The 20,586-nt window shown below is 48.4% G+C and overlaps 1 protein-coding gene across 1 annotated transcript in view; it reads right to left on the bottom strand.

Moving 5' to 3' along the window:
* Positions 1 to 15,688: 15,688 nt before the first annotated feature.
* LOC119166124 (acid-sensing ion channel 4-B-like) overlaps positions 15,689 to 20,586 on the bottom strand; it is a 32,259-nt gene continuing 27,361 nt past the window's right edge. The window contains exon 12 of the mRNA XM_075868333.1: positions 15,689 to 15,800. Within this exon, the coding sequence (XP_075724448.1) occupies positions 15,689 to 15,800 (112 nt within the window). The remainder of the gene's footprint in view (positions 15,801 to 20,586) is intronic.

Here is a 20,586-nt window from a genome sequence, read left to right as displayed (position 1 = left end):
AATGAATGTTTTGTTCCCAATAACCTGCTCCGAATTCGCATTTCACTGCCCTAAATGTAGTATTTTGCTGCTCCAAAAATTGCTCCGAATTCTGTTTCAGTTGTTGCACCCCTGACAACTCCTTGAGATAACCACATCATGCTTCTAGAAATCTTGTGATGAAAGGTGATGTTGGCTCTTGAAAGTGAGCAAGCCAGTCTTACAGCAATGTGACACTAACTGGAGGTTGTGGAAATGAAAGCATGTGCATTACTTAGCCCTAAACTGTTGTGTTTCATTCCAGGAGCACTGTAAAGTGCGATCCATGCATAGCTATATAGAGCCAGTCTAGGGGAGGGCAAGGGTGCGAGCACTTAACTCTTCCATCATTTTGCAAACATGGGCTTCATGTCACACGGTGACTTGCTGGCTGAAAATCATAATCACTTTGCAGTCACCTCAATGTGTAAAATGTAAGATGAATGTAAGTGACTCTCAGCCAAAATGGTCTGATATTCACCTGTACATGAGCATAGATTCTGTAAGGTCCTTTATTAATTTTATAATGAGCACGATTTGAAAGAGATGCCTCCAATCAAACGGTATGTGTAGGCTATGAGTTGAAGAAAAATTGCTCTATGTTAGGTTTTTTCTTATACTGTTACTTACGTGGGAAAAACTAGCAACTAGACAGACAGTTCTATGCCTCACTCCTCACCCAATAAGACTTGGTGCTCGTCTTCAGTTTGTGGGCAGTTATATTAGGCATTCCTATTTGGCGTTATGTACTGTACTTTAACGCTTTTTCCTGCAAATGCTGATAGTTCAATAACGTCCAGCAGCTTTATTCATGTAAGGTGCAAATCCACGCCAGTTTAAGAAGCCATAACCAGGCAGAAGGTTGTGTGGGTGCCAGGTCGCACCTCGAGGGGCTGCAGGACATTCTCGCGCTCTCTGAAACTGCTTGTAGGAGACAACTAAAGCCCGAGCAATGATGTCAAACACATTGAAAATCAGCAGGAAGGACATGCCCACGTACATTCCCATGATGCTTCCCATGCCACTGATCAGACGGGGTACCTGCAGCGGGAAGAGTATTGCAAAATTCAACTTGTTATGCAGCTTAGCCTAGACATAATGAAATCTTTTTCAGCCGCAGTATTGATCTTGCACATTCCTACAGTCACTAAACTATGTGTCAGGCCGTTGATTTATGTTAAAATTTATTAAAAATTTTGTGACCATTTTGTAGATATCTTGTAGCGTAGTGGTTGATTTAAATTTGAACACTACCACAGACAACTCCAGTTCAACTCCTTTATGAGAGACACATACTGGGAAGCAGTTTTTGTCCCTCAAATAAAGTGTCTCTTATAAATAGGGTGCCCCTTTCCCACTTGCTGACCAACGCCTATTTCAATGCAGGCATGCTGCTGTCTATTACATGCTCTGGCCTGTTATATCAGTGCCTCTTACAGAGGGGTTCAACTGTATCACAAAATCTGCACAGTGCTGCAAGGACTGGGGTACAGCAGACACTTGACAAATGCAAAATAAAAATGGGGCAACATTCTATGCACATTAAACCACCGAAGTTGTTTTTCTCTCCAACCACACAATTTAAACTTGTGAAAATTGTTACATTTAAAATAAAATATTTAAATTGTCTGACTGCATGACCAAATATTTTTTGTTTATGCTTCAAATATATATATATATATATATATATATATATATATATATATATATATATATATATATATATATATTGTTACGAGACTACATCACGCTGAAGAATCAAGACAGACAGCGAGAAAGACGACGTGATTCTGGGATGTGGGGCACACTCTGGCTTGCCATCTCGGCTTAGGCTTAGTGTCGTGTAGATATATCTTAGCTGTAACCTCGTTTCTCTGTGTACCCTCCCGTAACATTTTGGTGGAGGTGCGGGGTAGCCAAGCACGACGGAGCTTCGCAGCGGACGCCAAGTTGCCGCTTCTAACTTGTCTACCGACAGGGATGCTGCGCCAACAGCCACGCCTCGCGCATCAACGGCGCCCACCTCACATGTGGTCATTGAAACCACTCCACCCCACGATCCTGGCAACTTTTCGGGCACTGACGGCGAAGACGTCGATGAGTGGCTTCAGCTCTACGAGCTCGTGAGTGAAAACCACAGATGGGACCCAACCATGATGCTGGCAAGCTTTGATGCTGGCAACGATAAAAAAAGAAAACAAGCATCCAAAGACTCCCCGGGCGCGCGCCCTCTCCCCTCGGAAGCGTAGGTTCGCCGTCGAACCTCCTCGCATCGGCGGCTGAGCAAGCCCTAGAGAGTTCTCGATGGAAATGGGCGTGGTGGTGCAGGGTTGCGTCAGCTTTCGAGGACGGCCCTCGCACTGTCTCACCCTTTCCCCAGCCTTCGCTGCGTATCGCGCCGACGAAATGATGAGAAATTTCTGGAATCTCGCGCGGAAGGTATTTAATCGAGCAGCCGACACGGGAGATCAGGAGAAGACGGAAGTTAGCGCCAGAGTGCGTAGGGTATTCCGCCGTGTAGTCTGCGAAGGTTTTGTCCTTAGTGACAAAGCAGGATAACAAAGTATGCGCCAGAGTGCGTAGGGTGTTCCGCCTTGGGGGCGAAGCCTTTTGTCTTCCGTGACAAAGGAGGAGAAGAAGAGGATTTCCACCTGAGGGGTGAAGACTCGAGCTACAGGCAAGAGTGTGTGTCTACCACTATCGAGCGAAGACGTGTGGCAACAGCTGCGTGTGTGAAGTCGACGTGTTTCGGGCGAAGAAGTTTGGAGCCTGGAGAGCGGCCAAGTGAAGACGCGAGGTTTCCTGGAAGAGAAACTTCGGGGGCAGTGGAACGACAACAACGCTGGACTTTGAGTGAGAGTATCATTCAGTCTTTTGTTCCAAGGACTTTGGACTCAATAAGTTTTCGAACTCTTTCGTCTTTAAGTGCCTTGGTTGTTTGACGCATGTGATTGCATTGTAGAGCGGATTGTTGTTTGTGTCCGTTGTTTCGAGTGTGGCTGATTGTACTGTGTAGTAGGTTGTTTGATTGGTATCATATCATATTCAACGATTGTCGATTGTGCATATTTGTGTATCGTTTTTATCTGCCATCATTGAGAATATAGTTTTGTTTTGTTTATCAACTCTCGGCTCTGACTTGTTCTTTGGACCACAGCCGGCGTCTGCTGGCGCGCCGAATAGGACCACTTCTAAATTGTCCACGCTTTCGTGGTGCGGTTCGGGGGGCCGATACTTCGGCCCTTGGAATCAGCCCGGCGAACGCCTCCCGAATTAACGGGACCTGTGACAATTAATCTGGCGTCCGCGACAAGGACCTTTTTGGTGCACAGTGTGTCCAAAGTTGTGAGAAAGAGCCTGGAGTTGTTGTTAGTGCTATCGGAACAATTTTGTGTGTTGCTCAGTGTTCTCGTTAACGAGTGCAAGAGAGTGTTCCGATAGACTGATTTAGGCAGATATTTTTTGCACGCGGCAAGACTTTATTTGCGAGACACAATGGATCTCGAAGAGGTAGTCGCTTTTGGTGAGAATATGGGTCTTTCTGGCGCCGAACTACGGAAGTGGGTAAGCCAGAAGGAGAAAGAGGCGCTGGAGAGAGAGAGAGAGGTTTGCAGCCGAAAGGGCGAGAGAAGAAAGAGAGCAGCAATTGAAGTTGGAGCTGGAGAGAGAAAAGTTGGCAGCTGAAATGGCAAGAGAAGAAAGAGAAGCAAAGGAGCGACAGCTGAAAGAAGAAAGAGAAGCAAAGGAGCGACAGCTGAAAGAAGAAAGAGAAGCGGAGATGGCTGAAAGGGAACGGCAGCGGCAGCACGAGATGGAACTCGAGCGGCTCCGTTTGCAACAGCGAAGTGATACTCCCGTCCAAGCAAGAGTTGAAAGCAGCGAACGGGAAGGTCATGGCTTCCGCTTGAACCCAAGCAAGCTGCTCGTAGCGTTTGATGAAAAGAAGGACGACCTTGACGCGTACCTTCACAGATTTGAGACGATTGCAAGGAGCCAGAACTGGCCGGAACATCAATGGGCAACTGCTTTGAGTCAGGGGCGGCGCCAGGGGGGGGGGGGGGGCAAGGGTGGGCTGGAGCCCCCCCAAAATTCTCGCCTGCCCCCCCTATGCCCACCCAAGTTCCTGGAAGCATATATTGAAAACCTAGTAGGAGCAGAGCTAGCTTGCCCCCCCCCCCGGAGGAACTCACTTTTCGTGGTTGCCCCCCCCCCCCCCAGTAAAAACATCCTGGCGCCGCCCCTGCTTTGAGTACTTGCTTGAGTGGTGAAGCGCTCAGTGTGTACAGTAGGCTGACGCCGACCGATGCAGCCAACTATGCAAAGGTGAAAACTGCTTTGCTGAAGCGATTTAGATTTACTGTGGAAGGTTTCCGGGACAGATTTCGGACAGGAAAGCCAGCTGATGGTGAGACGGCTACGCAGTATGCCGCCTGACTGCATTTATTTCGACAGATGGATTGAACTTTCAGGGACAGCGCAGGAGTACGATGAGCTTAGAGAGCTCCTAATTAGAGAACAATTTCTTACTAGTTGCCACCCAAGCCTGTCGCTGTACTTTAAAGAGAGGAGAGCTAAGTCACTTGAAGACATGCTTGAATTAGCTGATCAATTCTTGGAAGCACAAGGTGGCACAAATTTGGCCAGAGTCAAGAAGCAGTGTCCCGAAGATTCGAAAATTTCGGCACCCGAACAAAAGAAGCGTGCACCGAAGAGTGTTCCGCGATGTTTTCTGTGTAACCGAGTGGGTCATCGCGCGAACAACTGTCGTACTAACTTTACGAGCCCTACGGTAGTAAAATGTTTCAAGTGTGGTCATACTGGGCACAAAGCAGACGCATGTCGTAACGCAGCGAGTCAAACCCACCAGGTATCCTGTGTGCTAGCAGCACCAAAATCCGATGGTGAAGCCGTCACCAACGGATTTATAGAGTTGAAAAATGGGGAGAAACTTCCTATTGTGGGTGCTGTAATGACAAAACAGCCGACCGGTGTTACGAAGGGAATGCCAACGCTGCCTGGAAAAGTTGCGGGCAAGAAGATTACGGTGTTAAGAGACACCGGTAGCTCCACGGTTATCGTGCGGAGAAATTTGGTATGGGAAGGTGAGTTGACAGGCAAAACGAAACTGGTTTGCCTAATTGACAGTACGTTTCGGATGCTTCCCGAAGCAGAAATTGAGGTTGAAACCCCGTACTTCAGCGGTAAGGTTACTGCTCTATGCATGACGACCCCCCTGTACGACCTCGTCATCGGAAACATCGACGGGGCGCGAGGGCCGAATGATCCAGAGTGTTTGGGGGAAGACCCGAAGATGGAGCCCCCGCTGACACAGGGACCGCGAGATTCAGCGGAGAACAATCCTGTGAAGGATTTCACCCGAGCCCAAGGTGAAGCCTGGGCGCAAGAGACAGCGAATGAGAACATGATCGTATTGAATGAGTTTACGTGCTGGGCAGCTGGACTTACGTTGGCACGACCTCAACCGACCGACAGTGTAAAGGTGACGGAGGCGGTCAGCCAGGCCCAATGTCGTGACATGAACAAGCGGGTGACAGGATTGGTTGAGCGTTATGACCCGCTAACAATGTCGGAAGTGACAACGATGGCTGAGACGCCGCCTCAGATACCATCGGTGGAAAGGGCTCGCCGGAACAAAACGAGGAAATACAAGAAGAGATCGAGCGAGCACCGCAAGAAAGGACGCAAGCGCAGCTCGAAGTACACGGTATAGGTGTTGAGGTCGAATCGGAATGTGTTTGAATGTGCTATATATTAAGTTAATGTGGTTGTTGTCCTGTGTCACAACTGTATGTCGAGTAAGTCAAAATTTTTGTTACGGTGATGTGATATATAGTATGGTACAATTGTTGTAATGAGAGAACTTTGTACATTTGTATTGTTTGAAATATGTATTGAAGTGTTGTAGTCATGTACCTGTGGTTATATTTCATGTGTTGTGAGATTGAATTACAACATACAATTGCATTGAGTGTTCTATTGTGATTGTGACGCGCCATGAGCGACGGACTATGTTACAGTCTTTAAGTGTGTGGTGACTGTTCGCACTCGTTTGTGTGGTTCTGAATATTATGAGATAATATTCCTAAAGTGGGGGGCAGTGTCACATAACGAGCGCTCAAAAAAGGGCGCGCCGAGAGGTCTCGGGACGAAGCGCCGAGAGGTCAATGATAAAAAAAGAAAACAAGCATCCAAGGACTCCCCGGGCGCGCGTCCTTCTCCCCTTGGAAGCGTAGGTTCGCCGTCGAACCTCCTCGCATCGGCGGCCGAGCAAGCCCTAGAGAGTTCTCGATGGAAATGGGCGTGGTGGTGCAGGGTTGCGTCAACTTTCGAGGACGGCCCTCGCACTGTCTCACCCTTTCCCCAGCCTTCGCTGCGTATCGCGCCGACGAAATGATGAGAAATTTCTGGAATCTCGCGCGGAAGGTATTTAATCGAGCAGCCGACACGGGAGATCAGGAGAAGACGGAAGTTAGCGCCAGAGTGCGTAGGGTATTCCGCCGTGTAGTCTGCGAAGGTTTTGTCCTTAGTGACAAAGCAGGATAACAAAGTATGCGCCAGAGTGCGTAGGGTGTTCCGCCTTGGGGGCGAAGCCTTTTGTCTTCCGTGACAAAGGAGGAGAAGAAGAGGATTTCCACCTGATGGGTGAAGACTAGAGCTAAAGGCAAGAGTGTGTGTCTACCGCTATCCAGCGAAGACGCGTGGCAACAGCTGCGTGTGTGAAGCCGACGTGTTTCGGGCGAAGAAGTTTGGAGCCTGGAGAGCCGCCAAGTGAAGACGCGAGGTTTCCTTGAAGAGAAACTTCTGGGGCAGCGGAACGACAACAACGCTGGACTTTGAGTGAGAGTATCATTGAGTCTTTTGTTCCAAGGACTGTGGACTCAATAAGTTTTCGAACTCTTTCGTCTTTAAGTGCCTTGGTTGTTCGATGCAAGTGACTGCATTGTAGAGCGGATTGTTGTTCGTGTCCGTTGTTTCGAGTGTGGCTGATTGTACTGTGTAGTACATTGTTTTGTTTATGAACTCTCGGCTCTGACTTGTTCTTTGGGCCACAGCCGGCGTCCGCTGGTGCGCCAAATAGGACCACTTCTAAATTGTCCACGCTTTCGTGGTGTGGTTCGGGGGGCCGATACTTCGGCCCTTGGAATTAGCCCGGCGATCGCCTACCGAATTAACGGGACCTGTGACAACTGCCCATTCGGCCCTCATTGACTGTTCAGCTAGCACGGTGCAACTTGACCTTCCCTGTACGCCTGATACGCCCAGTCCGCCCCAAGTTCGTCTCTGCTCCTCTGAACATGTCCGTTTGTCACCGCAAGCAGTTACCCGCATTGCCGTAACAGCGTCGCCACCTGTACTTGATGGAGACTACGTGCTCACGCCCATTACATACGTCCTTCTGACATGTGACGCTAGAGAAATGGCCGAGAGCGCATCATGGGCGTGGCATGTAGTGATGTTGTTACATGACGCGCATATCATGATTTTCATGTCAGGGTCTGTCGCTTGTGTTCGCCATGCAATCATGTCATACCATACCAGTTTCGCAACATGCCATGTGAACGAAACCACCGCAAGAGCTGCAGGACCACGAAATTTAATCATTACATTCATGACATACATGTCATGATTTTCATGTTATGACTAGTCGAACATAGTATGGCATAACATGACTGTATGAGGAACAAGTTTGGTATCGATATCATTGTCGAAACGGCCAGGAGAGATAAAAGTCCTAGGCGGCTAGATAGATAGATAGATAGATAGATAGATAGATAGATAGATAGATAGATAGATAGATAGATAGATAGATAGATAGATAGATAGATAGATAGATAGATAGATAGATAGATAGATAGATAGATAAGCTTAAAGTCGGCGAAGTTCGCTAAGAAATGCTTCGCATTGAATGCTCTTCATACAGTCATGTTGTGCTATACCAAGTTTGGTATCGATACCATTATCGAAACGGCCAAGAGAGCTAAAAGTCAGCTATATGAAAAGATAGATACGCTCAAAGTTGCCGAAGTTCACTAATTAATGTTTCGCATTTAAAAAATCAGTCTAAGGTTCCTCCGCCGGCTTTGTTCTTTCTGTTTGCCGGGTAACACAATAAAAATACTGAGAAGAAATATTCCATCTTAACCCTTTGTGCCAATGTGGGATACACGACCGTTTTTTTCACCTGCAGAAAAATTTTCCCTCACAGCTGCCACACTTAGCGTGTGGTGAACTCTAAGTGCTCCACGGTGCAGCAGGCGGTGCAGCCATAGAGCGTATTGCAGACCGACATTTTTAAAGACGGTAGTCTTTCTTGGGGACGTTCGACGCAAAAATTTTGGTCTGTCTGTCTGTACATTCGTTTGTTTGTCCATTCTAAACGGCACCAAAGTGATAAAATAATACTTCTCCCTCCTACCTACAAGCCTGCTCAGTCTTCCAGCCCAGCTAGGCGCGGCCAGCCATCGCCAGGTCGAGCTGCTACGACGAGAAGCAGCGCCGGGTTTTGGAACGGGCCGGCCACGTAGCGTGGAATGGCTATCGCCATCCTCGGGCATTTTTAAAGATGGTAGTCTCATAGAGAAGTATACTATTTATGGTAGTCTTTCTTGGTGACCTTCCACACAAAAATTTTGGTCTGTCTGTACATTTGTCTGTTTGTCCACCCTTAGCAGTAGCCTAAACGGCACCAAAGTGACCAAACGATACTCCAAACTGCCGACCCCACCCGCAGCGCCAATATTGCTCAAGGTTAAGCGTTTATACTTGTGCAATTGTCAATTAAGAAGCAATTATTACGCATATCTGATGCACTGTAAGAACACGTCAATATTATGTATGTGTATTTTTTAGTAGTAAAAGCATACATAGGTAATTTTAAGGATTATAGCCTTTATAACGCTGCGCTGGCCATGCAACGCTTGCACGAAACGGCAAGTGTTTCCAACGCTTTGCTAAGACGGTGGTGGCACCTATTCGTCTTCTTGCGTTCTACACCTTATCATCGCAAAAACGGTTGCGCACGCCGCGCACCCCGTTTTTCAGGATAACTGCCAGATAGCGCTCATGTTTCACGTGTGACGTGACGAGTTCGTTTGCCTCCGCTGCACGCTCAAGGCACTCTAACGCAGCGCCTTCAGAATACCTTTCACCGATTTTCCTGCGCACAACATCAAATAAACGTTTTGTTCACTCTCTCCAGACGCAATACTGCCGTCTTTCGACGACATTTGCGGTGTAACATGCAGATACGGGCAAATAAATTTCTTCCCTCCCTCTGCACCACTAACAAAGGCGCGGAGAAGGAAAGGGGCACCGGTCCCCGAGCCTATCGAGTTTAACGAACAACAGAGTTAGTTGATATCGAGACCCTCGGCTACACGTTTCGTCTCTGCGTCGCTCACGCGTATCATCAAGTGCAACGCTAAGTGGCTGCCATCTCAACTAAGTATACACCAAATTTGGTATTACAGTACGTGAATGGAAGACGAAGGTATGTGACTGGTGCCAACATGATAATCATAAGATACGTGTCTTGTAACAACATGCTACGCTCATGATGCGCTCGCGGCCGTTTCGCTAGCTTCACATATGCCAAACTTTGTATTACGTGACGCCAATAGATAACGAAGGTATGTGACTGGGGCAAGCATGATAATCATGAGATGCGTGTCATGTGAGAACAAGAGCACATGGCACAGTCAAGGCACCGATACATTTCGACGTGACGCGGTGCGCGTGCTCACCGACGTTCATATGGTCGCATTGCCACGCCAGACGCCAGTCCTGCCATATACTCGCAGGCGCGCACCGCACTGCGTTGCTTTGACGCACGCGCGGTTCAGCGTGCCCGGCGTCCCTCTGCCACGTAAAGAGGGAGACGCATTGATTGATTTGTGGGGTTGAACGTCCCAAAACCACTATATGATTATGAGAGACGCCGTAGTGGAAGGCTCCGGAAATTTCGACCCCCTGGGGTTCTTTAACGTGCACCCAAATCTGAGTACACGAGCCTACAACATTTCCGCCTCCATCGGAAATGCAGCCGCCACAGCCGGGATTTGATCCCGCGACCTGCGGGTCAGCAGCCGGGTACCTTAGCCACTAGACCACCATGGCGGGGCAGAGGGAGACGCAGCGTTGTCTATATAGGTAACGCATCAGCGCGAAATGCAACATGTCGCATTTCGCGCCGGTTGCCGTCAGGCCGCGCCGACGGACGCTGGTCTCGCCTGGCGTAAGGCTTTAAAGTGCTCGAGTTATGCTAACGTAGCGTCACTGTGCCCAGCATGCACGCGCTTCAACGCTATGTACATTGGAGTATATTGGGCCCTTCATGATGCGCTCGCGGCCATTTTGCTAGCTCCACATATACCAAATTTGGTATTACGTGACGTCAATGGATGACGAAATATATGACTGGTGCAAACATGATAATCTTGACACGCGTGTCATGTAAGAACATGACAACATACCACGCTCATAGCGTGCTGGAGGCCGTTTCGCTGGCTCCACATATACTAAATTTGGTATCACGTGACGTGAATAGCTGACGAAGGTAAACGACACATCCAAACACGATAATCATGACATATGGAAGTCATGTACGGCAGCATTTACCTCCACCTCGTAACGTTGTGCTGATTTTAAAGTGTCATATCAACATGTCTAATTCATGCTTTGCATATCATCGATTCCCACTGTACGCGGGATCTGCCAATTTTCTTTGTCCGTAATATTTGTGGCAGAAGTATTTTTTAGCCTGTTTACCATTTCGAAAGCGGAATTGAGCGAGAAAGATATATATGGTTGCCCAGTATTGGGCTGCATCGACAAAGAGGGCAGCTGAGCTTGAGCGCCCGATCTTCCTCATGATGGCCTCGGCTCTTGCTCGTCGGCGCCCTTCGTTGTGCACCGGATGGATGTTCCTGGGGACCGGGTGGACACACATGGCCCCTCTTATCTCAGCAGATATACTCTGTTTTTTTTTTCTGGTGGCATAAAGAGGGGTTGTAGCCCGATGGTTGTAGCCCTCTTTGTCGATGCAGCCTGATACTGGAAGAAGGATGCGTATGTCGTCACTGTTGTTAATGAGAAAGGATGCCTAGTAAATGCTGCCATGGTGATCACCAGATTTACTCACAAAGCCGAGGTACTCGCAATAGCGGTCGCTCTTTACGAACGCAGAATGGATGTCACCATCTTTTCCGACTCAAGAACAGCCATCCGGTCATTCTCATACGGCTTCGTCTCTACTACGGCTGCTCACATACCTACTCAGGAAAATGAAGTTGAAGTTCCATTGACACATATTGCATGGTTCCCGGCCCATATGGGTAATCTCTCATCTTACTCGACCGGCAATCCGAACGAGAGAGCTCACCAGCTAGCGCGCGAACTATAGCTACCCGCGGCGGTGAGCGGCCCTCTCAGAGGGGTAGCGAACGGGGACGTATGAACTTCAAGGATCCATTGATTACATTTCACGAGATCACCACAGCTTATAAACTAGGGCGCAGAGTTTTCCCTCTTGCGCACCCTAAATTGAATAAAGGACAAGCAGTTACACTTCGGCAACTACAGATGCAAACGTACATCACACCAACCATACTACACAGACTCGACCCAGATTTCTCACCCCTCTGCCCGCACTGTCATCACGAGTACTGTAATTTCGAACACATGCTCTGGTTGTGCCCCTCTAACTCGAGGTCGCAACTACCAGACCAAACTTCTTGGGAGGCTGCCACGTGCAGCACGGAACTCGACAACCAACTCCTGGCCGTCCAGAGGGCCCAGGACATCGCCGAGAGACTCCACCTCCCGGCACCATTCTGGGCGGAGCCACCTGGCTGAGCTAGCGGGGCCTCCGGTCCTGTCCAGTCTCTGCCGCCTTTGGACCAAAATTAAGTTCTCACTCACTCACTGGTTGCCCACGTTTGTCGTCGAGATACCACCATGGCCTGAAAGTCCGCGAGTTTCCTTCCTTTCGGGGTTGTCATCTTCATGTACGCGTTTTTTTTTTTTGCACGAGCCGTGAGAAAACGGAATGCTCTACCGCCTGACATTGTGAACACGACGCCTTTTACTGCGCTTAGTGTGTGATCATTTCGTTTCTTTATTCTTACTGCAACCTTCCTGCTCTAGTGCCCACTGGTGCGATCGACGAAGGTATGAAAATATATAAATAAATAACTTAATACTAAAGCAACATCAGGTATAGTAAAATCAGGTTAGGATGAACAACCGAGCTTAACTTTCTTGCGGAGCAGCATATATGGTGGGCAGCGAGCTGTAGTTAGGCGTCTGCCAAGATGCATATGCGTCATCGTCACTTCGCATTTGCAGGTCCGCCGCGCGTTGCGTTCGGATGCCCATACAGCTGCTTGGTGGAGGAAGCGAGCGCGCACTGGATGACACGACGGATTAGCTTAGAAACAGCCTATACTTACGAAAAATGGCTACAACTAGTTGATGCGCCAAAACAAAAGTTAAACTTAGCCATGGCGCCAACGTGACATTTTTGTCGCCAGACGGGGTCGTAAAGCATGCAGCCAACTTGGCGTAATTTAGCCACCAACTGTGATCCTGATTATCGCGCACTACACGGGCCGTTAGCTTTCCTCTCCGCCGCGGCCACGGTGGAACCCGCAACTTTCGGGTCAACAGCGGAGCACCCTCCGATACGACACCATAACACACTATACGCTCCTATACCACTGTACACTACCACTATCCCACTATACACTACGACTATACACTCCTATACCATCCCGGCAGATATCGAAGTGCCATAGCCTTCTTTAGAGTTGCTGTTATATTTCGGGAGCATGCGCAGGAGACACATCAGTGCGATATGTTCCGGTGCGGGCGTCATGCCTCGGATTCGCATGCGCCGAGAAGGATTGTACTTTTGCTTCAAAGTTGTACATGGCTATAGCTTTTAGAGCATAGCTTCTGCGAGTAAGAAGATTCATAAAACAGCAATTCTTTTTGCAGAATTCAGGTGATCCTGAGGGCAGTGTGCAGGGCGTGGCGCAGTGGCTTCTACACGAAACTAAGTATCAACCAAGTAAACCAAGTGAGGATAGAAGTGAGTAGGAGGTTCATGAAGTGTAATAGAGGTGAAGGAGTTAACTGAACGTTAATAGATCAATGAAGTATGTTAAATTTATCTGATAGTGGCATAAGTGATCCGACTTAGTAAAATGCATATACTGGAGCTCTATATAGCTATGCTTTGACTAAATGTGCAACTATTCAAGAGTCGCGTGTACAGAAAATATGGAAGGGGAAGCCGACACCACCACAACGTTCTTGCGGTATACGATAGCGCAGCTCAAAAGTTCGCTTACTGCCGGGGTCGCCTTGAATGGTGCGCATGCTCACGACATTTTTCTCGACTGGCCTAAAACATGAACTATTGGACAAAAAAAAAACTTCACGTATGTTGGGCGACCATCAGCCACCATAAATCCAGGGCGCACTTTGGGCGCGCCTAAGACCTGATGACCACGGCCAAGTGACCACGGCCAAAAGACCATTGCGCGTCCGGTAACGCTGGTGATTACTGACAAAATAACATTTATCATTAAACATCATTCACAGCTGCTTCTCTGTTTAAAAAAAAGTGGCCCCGTATCTGCATGTTAATCTGCAAATGTCGTCTAAGACGATAGCCTTGCGTCTGGAGAGAGATCAACAAAACGTTTATTTGATGTTCTGCGCAAGCAAATTGGTGAATGGTATTCTGGAGGCGCTGCGTTAGAGTGCCTCGAGCGTGCAGCAGAGGCGAACAAGCGCATCAAGTCAGGTCACACGAGAGACATGAGCGCCATCTGGCAGTTAGCCTGGAAAACGAAGCGTGCGCGTGGCGTGCGCACCCGTCTCGGGGATGATAAGGTGTAGAACGCAAGGCGACGGGTAGGTGCCACCACCAAGCCATCTTAGCAAAGCTTTGCAAACACTTGCCTTTCGTCCAAGCGTTGCAATATTATCATTATTATCATTTGATTTACATGCACAAATACAAAAGGACACAGAGGAAAGAGGGAGAGAGCAAGCTTGGAACTGCCACCTGGAGGGGCTCGTTCTTTCAGGAGGAGGGAAGAAACAGAGGAAACAAAGATTAGAGAGGACAAATAGGAAAGAAGATGAGGAAGGAAGAGAGAAAAAAGATGACGAATACATCGACAAAAATGAGTATAAAAAGAAGAGAGAGAGAGACCATCTATAAACGGGTGGTCAGGTTCGTTTGGTTCATAAATGTAAGGAGAGCTCGGTGGGCCTGGTCGCGTCGGGAAGCACTACCACTCAGAAAGAGGAAGTCGTCTAGAGACGCGCACTTGAGTCCTAGAAATTTATATTCCTTAATCAGCAAAGACCGCTGCGTAGCAAATGTGGGACAGTGCACTACGAGATGGGAAGCGTAGCATGACCAGCGCAGCGTGATGCACGCTATGGTCCTTAGAATTGCTTGTGTATGCCTTGTCTAGTAAAAGATATACATACAAAATGTTGACGTGTTGTTATGGTGGCTCAAACATGCGCAATAATTGCTTTTTAATGGACAATTGCACAAGTATGGACGCTGAATTTTGAGCAATATTGGTGGGCGCTGCGGATGGGCTCGGTCGTTTGGGGTATCGGCTGGTCACTCTGGTGCCTTTTAGAATGCCGTTAAGGGTAGACAAACAGACAAAGGTACAGACAGACAAAATGTTTTTGCGTCGAAGGTCCCCAAGAAAGCCTATCGTCTTTAAAAAGAGCATTGATGATGGAACTGACGAAATCAAGTAGACGCGGGAAACGCGCCACTCTGTCCGTGAAATTCGCCTCGCTGCGGCGACATTGAACATTTGACGTCTTTCTCCACTACGTGATGGCGATCGTCGAATGGCGCCTAGAGTGGCACGATCAAAAGTTATGCGCAACTCTGCTGTTTGCGGCAGCATAAACAGGGACTCTAGCTTTACCGCTTATACCATGCGGCATCTCGCGGCAAGATAGTCGCTTTCGATTCTATGAAAGGATAACTGATTGATATGTGGGGTTCAACGTCCCGAAACCACCATGAGAGACGCCGTAGTGGAGGGCTTCAGAAATTTCGACCACCTGGGGCTCTTCAACGTGCACCCAAATCTGAGCACACTAGGCTGCAGCATTTTCGCATCCATTGAAACAGCAGCCGCCGCAGCCTGCGGGTCAGCAGCAGGGTACCTTAGCCACTAAACCACCGCGGTGAGGCTATGAAAAAATCATCATTAAAGTATATACGAAATATTTCTTATCTAGAAAATCGAATTTACACCAGTGCCAGGGTTATTATTACGTTTTCACATTTTTATAAATATGTGACATCACAGTCTTTTCTTATATCCCAATCTCAAATCTGAATTTCATATTTGTGGATTGTCCAAGCCAGCAAGGCAGAATTAGGGAGAAGAGGGAGAGGCTCAAACATACTTGCGATTTTTTTTCGTCTTTTTGATCTCAGTGTATGTACGTGCGCACTACAAAAACAAACACATAGATGGGTGGGCGGAACACCCATGTATAGTTAACAATTGACGGTAAACGCCGTGCCAGAACCACGCGGCAATAAAGAGACAATTTGATATTGGGATTGGGCACATGTGGAAAAACAGCTGCATTAGAGCGCTCGAATCGTTGTACTTGCCGTCACTTTGGGGTCGTTCCTCCTGCGGTACTCTTGCGCACTCGCTAAGTAGACGACGACTTCTGTCAGTACATTGCGGTGGTCCCTGGACAAAAAAAAAGGGGGGGGGGGAAAGAAGAGCCGACTTTAATTCTTAACTCATGTGTCTGGTAGAGACCTGCATTTCTGGGTGCAGCGCGAAATCGACAAAGACGGATGAGCCCGTATTCGTCGATTTCGCACCGTACCCAAAAATGCTGCCGTACCAACTGGCCCAACTTTCATTACCATATGTATAGACCTATTGCATGTACTATCGCGCTCAGTGTGAGCTACACCACGCGAGAGCGTGGCCGAGCGCGCTGCAAGGTTGTAGGTTGTACACTAGCGCCGATCGTGACATATTTTTGAGTTATCGGGAGAAGGTTTGGCTGATCCTGCGAATGTACATCACCCCCACATGCTTCCTTTCACCCTCGCCTTTCTTTTTTTTGGAAGAACTTTTTGCGCTTCGTTTTGCTTGCTGATTCCGTCTTTACTGAAAAAAAGTTCGAGCACAATGCAGTGACTTCACCACCCACAAGACGTGTCGTGCGAATCTTATCAAAGATTGAGCGTTAACTTCAAGCAAGAATGGATGTGAAAGTACTGTTTTCCTCAACAGACAGACAGACAAAGAACTTCATTGAGTCCTGAGAAACGCTGCTCGTTTAGAGCAATGTCATGGGCCGCTCCCACGTAGGAACGGGGAAGCCTAGCCTCACCGCCGCGTAGTAGGCTCTCTGGACAGCCCGTAGTTGTGGTAGCAACTCTGAACTTCGTAAGGCAGAGTCCCAATCTTATTCTGGAGCCGACTTGGGCCCCGTAATGAGGGGCACTGCCAGAGCATATGTGCTAAGTCACTAACCTCACCACAATCAAGACAGGTATAGTCAAAAGCCTCTGAGGAGACTATGCGGAAGAAAAATAGGCTTGGATAGGTCTTGGTCTGGAGCATTCTAAACGGAATTGCTTGAGGTCTAGACAACTTGTTGTGTGGTGGAGCAAATGAACGCCTACTCAACTGGTAGTGTTTAGCGACTTCACTGAATGTAAGTAAAACATCCCTGAACATCTCACTGCCAACCTGCAGAGCTACGTCCTCCCAAGCGCGGAGGGTTAGTGTGCACGCCCGGGAGAGAGTAGTGTCATTCAGGTTTACTTGAGAATCCAGTAGGGGTTCGAGATGTGCAGGAAACCAGGTAATGGTATGTGGAGAAAGTGTCCTATTTTCAAGTAGTTTAAATACTTCAGTACGGACGGAACCAGAGGCGAAAGCCTTGACCGCTGACCTTGAGTCGGTGAAGATTTGCGATCTACTATCATCCTAAAGGGTAAGGGCTACAGCCAACTGTTCGGATCTTGAGGAAGTAGAGTCCCTAACTGACGCAGCATTGATAATAGAGCCCATATGATTGACGGAAATAACAGAAAACCTAGCTGAACGACCGTACTGAGCGGCATCGACAAAACAAACTGAATGAGGATCGTTCCTGATGTTCTTCAGAAGCGTGATGGCCCTAGCCCGGCGCCTTCATACGTTGTGCTGAGGATGGAGGTTTCGCGGAAATGGAGAGACCTGGATGGCAGTACGCTGTTCATGTGGTGGTTGAAGACGGTGATCCTCTACGAGTGCCAGACTGGGGCCTAGGACGGACAGAATCTTCCTACCAGCCGGCGTAGACGACAGGCGCATTAGCTGTGCAGTCTCTTGGGCTTCAATGATCTCATCTAGGGTATTATGAACTCCTAGCTGCATAAGCCGTTCAGTGCTTGTTCGCACGGGGATGCCCAACACCCACTTTACGCTTTTTCTGATCAGAGTTTCCAGCTTCTTCTTTTCGAATCTATACCAAGAGTGCATGGCAGCAACGTACGTTATGTGGCTCATGAGGAATGCATGAAAGAGCCTCAGTAGATTGTCATCTCTGAGCCCCCCCCCCCTTCTGTTCGAAACACTATTAATCAACCTGATCATGTTCTCGGTCTTGGTGGAAATCTTAGCGATGCTTTGTCTGTTGTACCCGTGCGACTCTATAATCATGCCCAGCACTCTAATAGTGTTCACTCTCGGAATGGGGGCGCCACTTTCGGTGTGAAGTACAATGTCTACCTCTGATAAAGCTCTTTTTCTATTGGGCCTGTATAGAAGCAGCTCCGATTTACTCGAGGAGCACCTCAGCCCTGTGCCAGCAAGGAAGAGCTCTGTCTGATCGATGGCTTCCTGTAGTGCAGTCTCGACTTCCCCTTCGCTACCTCCGGGACACCAGATGGTAATATCATCAGCGTAAAGCGTATGGTTGATGCCCTTCACGTTAGATAGCAGTGTAGACAACTTGTATATAGCGATGTTAAAGAGAAGCGCAGATATCACAGCTCCTTGCGGCATGCCTTTAGGGCCCAGTGCTATGGGAGAGGACTTGAGGTCTTCGATATTGAGCGTGGCCTTCCTGGATTCGAGAAAGGAGCTGACGTATCTGTGGAAGGCTTCGCCTAGTCCAAGGTCTGAAATGGAGTTTAAGATGTGCGCTTGAGAGATGTTGTCAAGCGCTTTTTCCTAGTCAAGACCCAGGATGCCTCTTACGTCCACTGTGTTCACGTCTATGATTTGATGTTCGAGCAGCTTTATTGTGTTCTATGCGGACAAAGACGTACGAAACCCAACCATGTTGTAAGAAAAAAGACCTTTCTTTTCGATGTACTTAGAGACATGGTTGTAAATGACGTTCTCCGCCACCTTGCCGACACAGGACGTTAGAGATATGGGCCTTAGATTGCCTAAACCTAGAGGTCGCCCCGGCTTGGGAATGAAGACAACGGATGCCATTTTCCAAGAGTCTGGGACAGAACCTTCTCTCCATATGCGATTGATCTCACCGATAAGAAAATTGATGTATTCGTCTTCCAGGTTCCTGAGGGCCTTGTTCGAGATGCCATCCGGCCCCGGAGCCAATCGTCCATTAAGGTTTTGAAGAACTTCCCAAACGTCGCTGGTGGTAAAGGGCTCTCCGAGCTCATTACAAGGGGTCCAGTGTAAGACGAATAGTCTTAACAGCTCGAGGAGCCAATGCGTAAATATCTGTGAGCCAAACCACCTAGTATAGAGTCTTCAAAATCAGACTGTCTTGCGGCATGTATCAGTTTAGCAATGGCTTGCCTTTGATTACTCTTGGAATTCGACTCGTGCAAAAGGTGCGTTAGCAAATTCCATTTCCCTCCTATTCTCATTTGTCCATCAACACAATTGCACACCTCATCCCTCTGCTGCCTGGAGAAGGTTTGGCAGTGGTCCTCCATAGTTCGGTTAAGTTCTGCAATTTTCTTGCGGAGCCGACGATTGAGCCTCTGCCTCTTCCACCTATTCAGAAACGACTTCTTGATCTCTAGGAGGTGCGCAAGGCGGCTGTCCATCCTACCCGTTTCCAAATCTGTGTGTATCTTTTTTGTCGCCTCACCAACGTCTCCCTTGAGCTGATTGGCCCATTGATCCAGGCTGGGGGTTCAGTCTTCAGCTTGCGCGCGTTCTTCTCTAATATGCTGGAAGTAATCCCAATCTGGGAAACTAAACTCTCTTACGGGTTTGCCCTTTACACTGATATGGGTAGCTAAGACATTATGGTCACTACCCAGATCCACGTGCAAGTTGTGCCAAGTAGCAGATTCAACATTTTTAACAAAGGTAAGATCCGGCGTGGTGTCCCTCGTGCCGGAGTTACCCATCCTGGTCGGAAATGCTGGGTCCGTGGCCAGGGTGAGGTTCAAGTTCGCCGCTGCTTGCCACAAATCCTCGCCTTTACGGGATGACCGCAGATAACCCCAACCCTGATGAGGAGCGTTGAAATCACCCGCCACCACAAGCAGGGAGATACCGGCCCTGGCGGCAGCCCTACTCAAGAGCGCCGCAAACCTTTGTTTCGAGTCATTTGGTGAACTATAAATATGCAGGATGAAAATGCTACTCTTTAAATGGCCCCCCGGAATTATTGTGACCAATGAGTGTTCCACTTTACTACTGTTCATAGAAGGATCATGCGAGATGTAGGTGTATTCCTTAGATACAAGCGTGCAAATGCCCCTTCGTTCGTCTCCATAAAGAGCGTGAGATGTGTAACCCGGCAGAATGACAGAATCCGAAAGCGTCTCTTGAAGCAAAATGACGTGCGGCTTTTCAAAGTGAGAACGAATAAACTGCCGAAGAACTGCCTTCTTGCGGGTAAACCCTCAGCAGTTCCACTGCGAAATCCTGAACTCTTTAGGCGGACGCGCCATGGTTAGGCTAGAGAGATATGTGCCTGCGTTCGAGCGCGTTGACTTTAGCGTCCAACGCACAGAAGTTAGCGTCCAACGTATTGACCTTGGCATCGAGTGCGCTGAACTAGTCCGCCAAGGTATCGACCTTAACATGAACCAGTTCGACTGTTTGGCTAAGCGACTGGAACATGTCTCTGATCTCTGTTTTAAAACTATGCAGTTCCTCATTAAAAGCGGGCCTCGCCAAAGCCCTCTTTTTGGCTGGGCGGACAGTACACTGCACTTTCATGGGTGTTTCGATGGGCGCCTCCGCGGGTTTTCCTACGGGCGTTTTCAAAGCCGTTTCCATAGGTGTTTCCACGGGCGTTTCCATAGGCGTTTCAACAGGCGTTTCGAGTCTAGTGACCTCAGGAGGTTGTGGCGGCCTCACTCTTAGCGTTAGTAGCATTCTTAAGTGCAACTATCTCTACTCTAAGTTGCGCGATTGCCTCCTTCAGTGCAGCGTTCTCCCTTTCCAGCCGAATAATTCTATCGTTGTTCTGCTCTGGCAGTATGCCCCCCGTTACCTGTTTCTGGGATCCTTTGACACGTTCAGCCCACTC

Source organism: Rhipicephalus microplus, chromosome 1 (genome assembly GCF_043290135.1).
Source record: "Rhipicephalus microplus isolate Deutch F79 chromosome 1, USDA_Rmic, whole genome shotgun sequence".
NCBI lineage: Eukaryota > Metazoa > Arthropoda > Arachnida > Ixodida > Ixodidae > Rhipicephalus > Rhipicephalus microplus.
Note: the sequence above shows the minus strand (reverse complement) of the source record. Positions and strands in the feature narration are given on the sequence as shown.